The sequence below is a fragment of the Stegostoma tigrinum genome, chromosome 7 (genome assembly GCF_030684315.1).
Source record: "Stegostoma tigrinum isolate sSteTig4 chromosome 7, sSteTig4.hap1, whole genome shotgun sequence".
NCBI lineage: Eukaryota > Metazoa > Chordata > Chondrichthyes > Orectolobiformes > Stegostomatidae > Stegostoma > Stegostoma tigrinum.
In genome coordinates this window covers 31,703,505-31,716,240 of record NC_081360.1, presented here as the reverse complement: position 1 = coordinate 31,716,240, position 12,736 = coordinate 31,703,505, and the positions used below count along the sequence as shown (strand labels likewise).

The window sequence follows — 12,736 nt, the reverse complement described above, 5'->3', positions numbered from 1 at the left end:
AGATATATTTCAACAAAGGCTCCTTGATTCTTAATATACTTCTCATGGTTGAATAGTTTAAGTGTTTTGTAATTACCAAAAATAAACTTCCGATTTCTGTTGCTAAAAGGGAAAAATAGGAATAGACTGTCATACTACATAATTTAGTCTCACATCAAAATAGAATTCCTCATATTATTTAGAGAAAAAAAGAAAATAATTTGAATTGATAGATATTTTAATCAACCTGTTCTGATTCATTACAATACACCTTTGCAGCAGATAGAACTTAAACTCAAGCCTTCTGGCCCAGAGGTAGGAATAGTACCACAAGAACACTCTTGAGTTTAATACAGCACGCCACACGACCTCAGATGATCAAAAAGTGATTTACTGCCAATTAAATACCATTAAAGTGCAGTCAAGGCTGTAACAAAAAAACCCTGCAAATCTGTGCATACCAAACTTCCACAAAAAAGTAGATAATTAGAAGAATTTGTTTTTATGATATTAAGTGAGTATTAGGTAAATAACACACTGGTAAGTGGATAATTCTGCCTGGATTGTATCCTCAAAAGCTACCTAAAACCAGAAAACAGGAACATAGCAACAGGCCACTCAGGCTCTCAAGCTCGATATACACCTATACCACCATTTGTTTGTAGCTGTATAGGTTAACCTCTCTTTAATGGCCTGATTCTACTTAAATATGTGTGGTACAGTCGTTAGCACTGCTGCCTCAAGGCACCAGGGACCTGGGTTTGACTCCACCCTCAGTAGACTGTGTGGAGTTTGGACATTCTCCCCGTGTCTGTGCGAGCTTCATCCAGGTGGTCTGGTCTCCTCCTGTAGTCCAAAGATGTGCAGGTTAGTTAGACTGGCCATTCTAAATTGCTCATAGTGTCCAGAGATGTGTTGGATAGGTGGATTAGTCATGGGAAATGCAGGATTACAGTATGGGGGTGAGATGGCGGGGGGAGGTGGTGGATCTGGATGGGATGCTCCTCAGGGAGGCAGTGTGGATGTAATAGGCCAAATGGCCTGCTTCCACAATGTAGGTATTCTATAATTCTATCAACTTTGTTAAGGCTCCCTGACCAGCAGAAAACAATTAATCGCTTATTGCCTTACTAATTCCTTGCAAAACTGTAAAATCTTACTTAAATTGCACCTTCACTTTCTTTATTTTATGAAAAATGATTCGAGTTTTTGTAATTTCACTTCATAACTTAACATTTGGAGTCCTATTAATATTCTGGCAAACAGAGAACATGACTACATTACATGATACCACTCAACTTCTGCATCTCATCCCTAGCCCCAAGTACATTTCAGTGTTTGGCTAGCACATATAAACTCAGACTGTTCATCTGAGATTGCAGCAGTGTAGAATGGACATGAAAACTTTCTTGTTTTGTTGCCACTGGCAAGGTACAGCACGTGTATCCTGATCAAATATTTCTACGCAGATCATACTCACAAGAAAGTAATATTCTACATGTAAAATGTTGCAATCCTGAAGGCAATTTAACCTACCTCTAATGGTTTTAGATTCAGATCATTGTTGGTTACGGCAGGTCTCTGCAAGAATATCACTTGTTTTGTTGCTAAATTTCCTTCACTGTAAACATGAAACATACATGCAATTGAATTAAGATCTGAACTATTGTAAACAAAAGCAATTAATTTACCAATAGGCATATTGGATTAAAATATTTTCATAGAAATATTTTGTTATTTTGAGTTAATGGGTCAAAAATATAGCAGTTTGATTTCATCCCATTAGATGTAAAAAGAAAGGTCCTGAGATAGGCTGCATTCAGTCCAAAAGCTAACTACCATTTTAGTTCACCAAAGATTTTCTGAACCAGTGCTATAGCAGAGATCTGGGAACAGTTTGTTGAAAAAAATGATACACCACAGGTTTTCTGGTGTATGTGTGTCCCATCTAGGAATGCAGCGAAACCTTTTAATTATGTGGAAAAAGATTCCTGGATTGCATTTGGTAGCTTGATTTCAACTTGACATTTGTGCAGAATTACTGCTTTCTTTGTCAGTAACAATATCTCAGGCCAATCATCCTCTCTCAAGCTGAACCTTTGGTATCTCCTCAGAGATGATTCATCCATTCAAAGTACATCCCAGTGTATGTACCGTATCTCTGGTTGTATGGATTCAATTAATCTGAGAGAATTACAATCCTGAAATATTATTTTCACATAGACAAATTAAGAAGACTGAGGTTAAAAAGGGTAAAATGACTGCTGTCTTTGGAACGTTGTAATAATGGCAAAGTTGGTATTTGTATGGTTCTTGTGAGTATTAATCCAAGCATATTTACATCAGCAGCAGTAGAACCTTTTTCCAATAAAACTACTGCCTCAATATTAACTGCAACAACAACAACGGCAGAAATTGCAGGAAAATCTCAGCAGGTGTGGCAGCATCTGTGGAGAGAGGTCAGGGTTAATGCTTTGGATCCAGTGACTCTTCTTCAGCTATGTTTTTGTTTGTGATTTCCAGCATCCACAGTTCTTTCAGGTTTTTTTTTAACTGACCCACATCGGGTTGATAACATTTGTGAATCAAATCCTAAAGAAAGTGCAAGTGACTTTGCTTGACATGACTGACTGTAGATTACAGCAACAGGTTTTCTGGTGTATGTGTGTCCCATCTAGGAATGCAGGGAAACCTTTTAAATACATGGAAAAAGATCCCTGGATTGCATTTGGTAGCTTGATTTCAACTTGACATTTGTCAGCCAGATTTTCTAATGGTCAGGAATATGGCAGTGAAATGGATACAGGAATGGTTGGTCTCAGAACATTACAGCAGCCTTCTGTCTTATATGACAATGGTTTGCACTACAGTGGTCAAGAAGACCCACTCCAGCATGGTAATCTCTGCCTTATTTCAACCTACTGTTTTTCTCTGCAGTAAAAGATGTAGGATTTACAAATTTTTTTTCTCTTGGTCCTCTTTTTGAACAGCTGAACTTTCCTTCACTGCTTGCCCCAACAGTTCCGAGCTGGTGACCTCATCCTGTTAAGAGAGCCCCAGGATATGTCTGAGACAACAATGGTACAAAATGTTCAGACTTGTCTTTTGCCTGGCATATGTTGTTCAGGTCTCATCACTGTTAAGAACTACATTGACAGCACATGAGATATGCATGGTTTTCTTAATTAGGTTGCTGTTGTTCCAATCCCTTACACAGTTTGGGAAGAACAGTTGAAGATTTTGCAATGTACTTGTTGGTCTCAGCGTGAAATAACAGATATTTGGTGATTGTGGAGCGTATATTTGAAGCTATCAACAATGTCCAGCTTCATATTGTCAATGCTGATAGATATGGCAACACCAAAAACAATGGATTTTGACCTCCTGATGCTGACAGTCAAAATAAATGGAAAGATTATTTCCATTATCTGCTGGAGGTGTTCCTCAATATTCCAATACAATATCATACAGCACAGGAACAACCCATTCAGCCCAGCAAGTTTGTGCCAATTCCTTATCCTTATTTAGACCTGGTACTTATTGCCCATGCACGATTTCTATCCCGCTGTTTGCCTCCCATTCACGTGTCTATCGAGATGCACTTTAAATGTTGCTAACGTGCCTGCTTCCACCACCTCCACTATCAATGCATTCCAGGCATCCACTACCCTCTGTGTGAAAAACTTTCCCAGCACTTCTCCCTTAAACTTCCTCCCTTTATCTTGAACCTGTGCTCTTTTGTAGTTGAATGTTCCACTCTGGGGAGAAAGCCTCTGACTATCCACCCAGTCCATGCCTCTCATCCACCCTATCTATGCCTCTCATAGTGCATGATTAGCATACAACAACTCATTCATGAAGATCTGGTACACCTTTATCTTGGATGACAGGTAAAACCTACTCCTGCCCCTATTTTCCAGGTTTTATTTATATTTGCTTTCCATCAGCGCTGACACGTAAGTAAGTAAACCCAGAGGCCAGAAAGCATATGACAGCAGCAAAGTATGTGTCAAAGAATGTCAGTGCCAGAACAAAACCTTGTTTGACTCCAGATCTCAAAAAGGTTCAAAGATCTCACTCCCTTTGATAATGATGCATATGATAGGATAAGGACATACTCACTTCAAAACTACCAATTCAGTTTCAAGGTTACTGATAAAGGCAACAGCCACAATTAGTGATGGATGAGGTATCTGCAGAAGTTGAACACGTTCTGGTTTTCAGATATCCACTGATCTATTGATCACTAGAACCCCTGAAGTCCTTGAAAAAAAACCTCAAGATAGATATTCCCTGTAGTTCTTTTTGCCACAGCACAGATCTCTGAGATCTATGTCGAGTAACAATTTCTGCAATTGGAAACCATGCTGATTGATGTGCGTGGAACTTCCCAGTACCTGTATGGTCACACAGCTTAGAAGGAACATTGCTCATCAATCGATATTACCTGTCATGGCGAATGATGGGTGTAGCTAGCACACAAGTAACCAGCCATCCAAACTCTGCCAGTGTATGCAGCAAAGGACCATAATCAGTCTTTACTTCACAACCCTGTAGAAGCAATAAAATTATGACAGATGATCAATGTTCAAAATAATTCTAAGGTAAGTTGAAATCATATAGAATCTTAAAAGCACAGATGGTAGCCAATAGCCCATCAAACCTGCTCCAATTCTTTAAGTCCAATCTCCCTGTTCTGTTCCTTTTGTAAACCTATTCTTTCAAATTATAAATCTAGTTTTCTTCTTAAAATTAATATTGAACCTACTCCTATCTTCCTTGATGGCAGAAAACAGCATAATAACTTGCTACATTGTTGAAATTAAAATCTTTCGATCTTCTCTTTGGTTGTTTTGCTAATTATCTTAAAATCTGCCTTCAGGTTACTGAACTTTCTGAATTTACACATACCCATTAATGTGCATCCATGAATGACTACTCCAGTTCCTCTGTTTCATGAAAAGTGTCTGGAAAGACTAAGGTGCCTCTTCCAAATCTATCATTCTTACATAGACCAAAACTTGACTAATGGCGATGAGAAATATAAAATCTAGTTTTTTTGTAACAACAAAAGTAGATCACATCAATTCAATCATTTGCAAAGGAGCTCTCCAAGTTATGTCCGAACTCTAACCACTGTCCAGTTAAAGCATGCTCCTCAGATGTGTCACCATGTCGTGCAGTTCAGTCCTCAACATGCAGACTAACATGCAGTTTAACACATTGTATTAAATGATCATGTCAGTGTCATTTACAGCACAGGAGGGGCAGTGTGGCTTACTGGGTCTACACTAGTTCACTGTGCAGTAATTCAGTCACTCTCATTCCTTTGCTATATTCTCTGAATCTTTCCAGTTTGTTTTCTTCATGTGACTATTCAACTTCCTTTTGAAATCATTTATTGTCGATCCTTTCACTACCTTCATGGGCAGCGAGTTCCAGGTCATTATGCCTTCTTCCTCTTCTTGCCCACAACGTTAAAACTTTTTCTTCCAATCCTTGCGCCATTGGTCCAAAGTTGCTAATTAAACCTGTCATTATTTTACTAACTTCTATCAAATTTTGCCTCAATCTCCTTTGCTTCAAAGGAAACAACCCCAGTGCTCCTAACCTAACTTTGTAGCAAAAATATCCAATTCCCAGAATCATTCAGGTAAATCTCTTCTGCAGCCCTCAACATTTTAAAATCAGGATCATGTCTCTTATTAATCTTTTTTCCAATGAAAACTTCTGTGAATATTATCTCAAAACCCTAGTTGCAGCAATTAATCTCTTGCTGCTCTTTATACCTTAAGTTTAAGATAGGGAACTCGACCATGGCCAATCAACATCTATAGAAATTTAGAGTGATTGGTTACGACTTACAGGGTCCAAATTTATTTTCAGTAAATGGCTGTCAGATGCAGTGCAACATTCACACAAGTTAATTTTCTCTCCCTTTAAGTGAGGTGCTTAATTAATGATAGATCATATAGACATGATGTGTAGGTCACTGCCTGAAAACCTGGTGGCGGTTACAGAAGTGTGCAGACTTTCTGCTTGGAGACAGAATGAGTAGCCATGGCCAATTATGCAATGTTCAGTCAATTAGCTAATCACTGTTTTGGGGAACAGACAATTGCATGGCAGGTACTGTTACCTCACAAGATTGAAGGTCCAGATAAAATTCAAACGGCATCAGGGAGGGCTTTCCTTCACTGCAAGCAAGCATTATCCTTCTTGTTATCAATCATGAATCTTTCTTCACTGAGGTGCTGCCTCCTTTCTCCCACTTAACTAACTCCTCACATCCCAGGGTCTGCTAGAACAGCCTTCCCACCTGTTGATCCTGATAACTACTCTCACTTCATGAAAAACAGATACAAGTCACTCCACAGTTCAGAAAAGGCCTTCCTGCAGGTTCTCCTCCAATCTGTTTAGGAGCTCTGTACTTTGCATCAGCCACACCCTGGTCTCTGCCCACCTCCATGTGGGCAACTCCATCCTTCACTGGTTCTTCCTGCCCTGTTATTCCAACTGTAGCAGCCTCCTGGCTGCTAAAACACAGATAACCAACTTGGCTGAACAGCAAGGTACATTGGCTAAGTGAAACTCTGAAATCATAAAACCCACACACCAGACACAGTGCAAATTTGAAGAATTACATCTTACCTTCTGCCTTGGCACCCTACAGCCCACAGGACTCAACATAGTTCTCCAATTTCAAATAACCTTTCCGCCCATCCCGCCAGCTCCCCTTCCAGTCCCACCTCCTCCCTTACAATTCACTTTCTGACCCTCCCAACCAGATTCATCTTTCCCTTCGACCAACCAGGTTGTACCTACTACCAGTTTCCACCTATCAAAACCATTCTGCCTCCACGTCTCCTTGCTCTCTTCATCTGCAGTATCCCTGCCTCCCTTACGTCCTGAAGAAAGGCAATACCCAAAACGTTGACTGCCCCTTTCTTCCAGATGCTGCCTGGCTTGTTGTGTTGTTCCAGCCTCCTGTTTGTCCATATGCAAACACATAAAGTAGAAGGCAACGGTTAGTCTGCGCAGATACTCCCAACAACTTATCCAATACATAAAGGGCAGCCCAGACAGAAAGGCACCAGGTCATACTCCACAAAGAAACTTGACAGTCACATGCCATCTAAATGATTGACTCTTGTTTCAAACCATTAAGTGTATCTCCCTGATTGGTCAGAACTACGGAAAGTTCCAGAAAACCATCTAAACTGTATAGAAACAGAGTTCACCTGCAGACTGCTCCCTTGGCATCGTCTAAGGTAGGGGCCAGAGGTGGGTGGGCGAGCGAGCGAGCGAGTGAGTGGGCGGGCGAGCGAGCGAAGGCCCAGAGGAGGAGCCAAAAAGAGAGAGCATTGGCGACTATGCCAATGTACAACAGACCCAAGAGGTATTGCAACCATAAGTGGCCAAACCGAATTAGGGATAGCATGTGTAGTATTAAAAAGTATTGGAATCCCATTCCTAACCAAGTGGGAATGTTTTGCTTTGGTACTGGCCTGTGTTTGAAGTGATTTGATCATTCTTGACCCTCACTCTGCTAGGTGACCACTGAGCCACCCACTATCATCCTTGCTCAATTGCTTTGGCAACAGCTCTTGTTATTCTTGATAGACCAAACTTCTTAGTCAAACTTCCCTCCACCCCCAACCTTGACATAGCATCTATTCTCTTACCTCCCAGGAATTTAAGGATGATTTAAACTTGATAAAAGACCTTTGAATTCGCAACAATTTAGCCTGACTTACTATCAGTATATAGTGACCTCCTTTGCAGCTTCCGTCCTGTCCTTTTTAAGCCCTAGTAGAACTGCCAAAACCACCTCTTTTTTTCCTTGGTTAGTCACAGTCTAATCTCCTTGCATACCTACCATTGGCTATCCTTCATAAATCATGCCCAATCTCCCTTAACAACCATCACACTATCCCAATACATCAATGTCTCCTCTCCATAGTTCAACATAGTTCCCTACAAGATAAATAGATCCTACTCAGTCAAAATTCATAAGGAAAACTACATGTCCTGTCATATGTCAGCTTTAACCAATCATAAATCTGAAGACCTGTTTCTTGTTCTTTGACGAGTTAATTGCAAATGGTTAGGCAATGACATGCAAAGTAAAGCATTATAAATAGGTTCCCACTACATGCTGCTAGGAAAATTTAATCTGCTCTCAAATGTGTTGGCCACCTTAATTCATTACTTCAACCTGATTACGAAGCTGACATTTTGCTTTCCACATGATTATTTAGGAAATGGGCAAGAGCAGAGTGATGTACTTCAGGTAATAGACACTTTTCCATTTATAAAGAATAATACTGCTGTATAAAGTAACCAAATGAGATGCACTTCCAACACAAGCTCAACAAACAAATGACCAAATATAACTTTTTGCATCCGAAATATCTTGTAAAAATATTTTGAAATGTTAAACTCTGAACAGAATAGGAGACCACTTACCTCAATGACAGTCCACTGTTCAACAACAATTGCATCATTTGGTATCTTGCTTGACTCAAAAGCACCCGGATGTTCCTCATATATAAATATTCCATCCACAGACTTGGACAAGTAGTCTCCTAGAATTGAAAAATATTGTATAAGCAGGATATAGAAGCATTGGAGATGGTGCAGAAAAGTCTTGCTAGAATGATACCAGAGCTGAGATGGCATTCCTACCAGGAAAGTTAACAAAAACGTTAAAGGTAGTGTAAAACTTAAAGAAAAACAAAATGTTGAACAAAGATTAGTGCAGGTCAGAACGGTGGACAGAGTGTGGAAGATAGTGAACGGTCAGGGAATTGTTACAGTGCAGAAGGTCATTCAGCCATTCATACCTATGTTGGTTCTATTACTGCTCATCTTCTGCCCTTTTCCTACATCCCTGCACAATGTTGCTATGCAAAAAATTAGCCAGTGACCCTCGAATGCCTCAATTTTTGAACATACCTCCACTACATTTTCTGGAACTGCATTCCAAATCCTAACCGTACTGAAGGATGATTAATTTCCTGAACCAGGGCTTTGAAGCAGGTGACTAGAGAGGCAGTGGATGCATTGGTGGTTATCTTTAAGAATTCTATGGATTCAGGAAATGTTTCTGCAGACTGGAAAGTAGTAACTTTAACCCCACCATTTAAGAAAGGAGGAACTGGGGAAGATGAAGAATGGAGAACTGTATTAGTTCTAAATCTGTGTCCAACACCAAAGTGGATGGGAACACATGCCACAAGGTGGTGTTAAGAGTACTTGGACAGGGTAAGTGAATGGACTAGAAAATGGCAGATGCCTTATAATGTGAATAAGTTTGAAATTATTCACTTTAGTGGGAATAAAAAAAAGCAAGGGCTGAATATCTCTTTATTGATATAAGAGTCCAAAGCCATTAATGGTTCGGGTGCAGCAAGCAATTGGGATGGCAAATGCTGCATAAGCACTGAGATCAAGATCTGAGGTATATAGATAAGTTAGATGAGTAGGCAAGGTGTTGGATCTTTGAAACTCTCTACCCCAGTGAACTCTCTCAATCATTGAGCGTGCTTAACACAGAATTAGATTGCTGAAGACTAATAATATCAATGGATATAGAAAAAGTGCAGGAAAGTGGAATTGAGGTAAATAATCAGTCATAATTAAATTGAATTGTGGAGGTGGCTCAATGGGCTGAATGGCCTAATCCTATTCCTAGGTAGATCTGCTTTAAAAATATTCAAAGACTCCACTTCTCTAACTTTTCAGAAAGGGGGTTCCAAAAACTCAGGACTTTGAAAAATGTTTGCCTGATCACAGTCTTAAACAGTCTCCTTATTTTTAAACAATGGTCCCCTAGTTCTACACACTTCTTTGAAGAAAACTTTGAACACACCCACTGCCAAAGACCTCTCAGGATCTAGTGTTACCATCGCGTTTCTTCTTATCCTTCTAAACTCCAGTTTATAGCAATATGGCCTGTTCAAACTCTCATGAATAACTCACCAATTCTGAATTTGGTCTAGTAAACCTTAACTGAACCGTTATCCATTGACTTTATAGTTTTCCTTGAATTAAAAAAACAGACCAATTCACAGTATTCCAGATGCAATCTCGCCACTATTCTGCATAACTATGGCATAATCTCCCTACTTTCGTATTCAAGTCGTCTTAAAATAGTAAACAATAACAATCAATTAGATTCCCTAGTTCCCTTGTGATTTGCAAATGAATATTTTGAAATTCATGCCCTAGGACATCCAGATTTTCCCACATGTCAGATAGAAGCATATTATCTAAATAGGTGAGAACATCGTTCCTATTTTTCCTGCCAATATGGACAGTTTCACATGTTCCTACTTCATAATCAGTTTGACATCTCATTTAATCTATCTATATACCTTTGTAGCCTCCTTAAGTCCTCGTCACAACTTACTTTTCTGCATGTGTGGTCAGCAGATTGAAGAACCATATCTTCAGTGATTTCATCCATGTAGCTTATAACATGTAGAAAGTAAAGGCCCAGTGCAATTTCTTGTGGCACATGACTCAATACATCTTATCAAAAGAAAATGACCCATTTACGTCTGCTTGTTATTTCCTGTCAGCTAGCTAATTGTTTATGCATATCAATATTATCGCAAATTATGCCTTCTTGTTTTCCACAAAAATGTTCATATGGCACCTAATCACATGTCTCTGGAAATCTCAGCACATCCACCTGTTCCCTTTTATCTGCAGCATGCATTACTTGTTCAAAGAAGGTAAAATAAATTGGTTAAACAAAAGACATGTTGACTTTTCCAGATTGCCCTCAATTTTTGTAAGTGCCCCTCTAAAATATTTTAAAATATAACTTTAAACATTTTCTCAATGACAGACATTAAGTTAACCGACTTGAAATTTCCAGCTTTCTATCTCCCTCCCTTTTTAATAAATGAATTTGCTATTTTCTAATCTAATAGTACTATCCCTAAATCTAGGAAATTTTGGAACACTAAAAATGAGCCTCAAAAGAAGTGGCTATAGAGATATTTAAGAACCTAGGAAGAAGTCCATCAGGACCCAAAACCTTTCAACCTGTAGCTCCAACAACTTATTCAATGCAATTTCCCTGTTGTTTGCACTTTCCTCCCTCCTTTCTATTTACAGCTATATCTGAAATATGATCTGGACCCTCTAAAGTGAAGACTGATGTAAAGTACTTGTTGAATTCATCTGCCATCTTATTATTTTCTATTGTTAATTCCCCAGACTCATTCTCTAAGACTATTTGTCAGGAGTTTAACTATTTTCTTTAAAACATCTATAGAAACTGCTTTTATATTTATAGCTAGCTTTCTCTCATACTCTTAAATTTTTTGCTGTTTTAGTCACTCTTTGCTGTTTTCTACTTTTGGTCCATTCTTCAGAACTGTCACCCATTTTTGTTTTTCTTTTATGTTTAATACTATCTTTAACATTTTAATTACTAAAAGTGGGTCCTCCCATTGAAAATCTTCTTCCTGGTTGTAATGTATCAGTTCTGTGTACCATGAAATATCCACTTGAATGTCCACAACTGCTTCTCAATTGATGTATTCCTTAACCCAATTTGCCTACTTGCTTTAGATGGCTTTGCGTTCATATCCTATTTTCTGACTTCATTTAGTAGCAGAATACTCTTCTGTTCCTGAAATGGAATGCAAAATTTAACCATATGGTTACTGCTACTTTGAATCACCTTCACTATTTGACCATTATTTAATCCTACATTGTTGTACAATATCATGTCTGATATGGCTTGCTCTTTGGTGAACTCCAGAATATGATGTTTTAAAAAATGATCTTGAAAATATTCTATTAACTTTTCATCGAGGCTACCTTTGACCATCTGATTTTTCTAATCCATGCACAAATTGAAATCCCCAATAATTATCACTGTACCTTCTGACAAGCTCCCACTATTTCTCCCTTCATGCTCTGCCATATCATGTGTAACATTACTACCACAAATGACTTCTTACCATCATCATTTCTCATTTCTCCCTAAACAAACTGTAGATCCTGGTTTCTAAAACTTAGGTCAACCTTCTCGGTGCAATATATACCATTAATTAACAGAGTTATCCCTCCTCCTTTTCCCAGTTTCTTGTCTTTTACAAAAGGTACGGGAAATTTAATATTCAGATGCTTAACCATGTCATCCTGCAGCCGTGGCTCAGATTTTAGTGTTTTTTGTTTATTTTTGATTCAAGAGCAATATGTATTCAGATACAATCATTAGTTTAATCCTTGTGTTATTTTTGTAAACTCTATCCTTATCAGTTATGTACTTCTAGATGTGTGGTCTCTACTCCTCCCTGCATCGTTTATCATTTAGAATAGAATAGTAATTTATTGTCACATGTATTTTTACAAAAAGTGGTGAAAAATTGCCAATTTTTCCTTGAAATCTTTTTTCTTGTTGTGTCTTTACTCTTTGATTTCCATGCCACTTTACATCCATATCATTCTAAATTTGATCCCTTACCCTATTTTGTTTTCATTCTTCCTCTGCTCTACTTCCCTCATTATTTGGCTTGCTAGAACTTCAATTCCAGAATGATTCAGGTTTGCATAGTCCCAATGGTACAGATTGCACTTTCCCCAGAATAAGTACCTGTGCCCCATGAACCAGATCCCACTTATTCACGATAGTATTTGAACCTTGTATTCCAAAACACAGCCACAGTCAATGTAGTTTTGTGAAAGGGAAATTAAGTTTGATAACTTTTCCAGAATTCGTTGAGGATATAAT

At 38.6% G+C, this 12,736-nt stretch overlaps 1 protein-coding gene across 1 annotated transcript in view; it reads right to left on the bottom strand.

Annotated features, from left to right (window-relative positions):
• rftn2 (raftlin family member 2) overlaps positions 1-12,736 on the bottom strand; it is a 49,845-nt gene that overhangs the window by 12,678 nt on the left and 24,431 nt on the right. The window contains exons 7-9 of the mRNA XM_048535308.1: positions 8,449-8,567; positions 4,427-4,530; positions 1,516-1,600 (exon numbers count right to left, since the gene is read on the bottom strand). Coding sequence (XP_048391265.1) covers positions 1,516-1,600; positions 4,427-4,530; positions 8,449-8,567 — 308 coding nt within the window. The remainder of the gene's footprint in view (positions 1-1,515; positions 1,601-4,426; positions 4,531-8,448; positions 8,568-12,736) is intronic.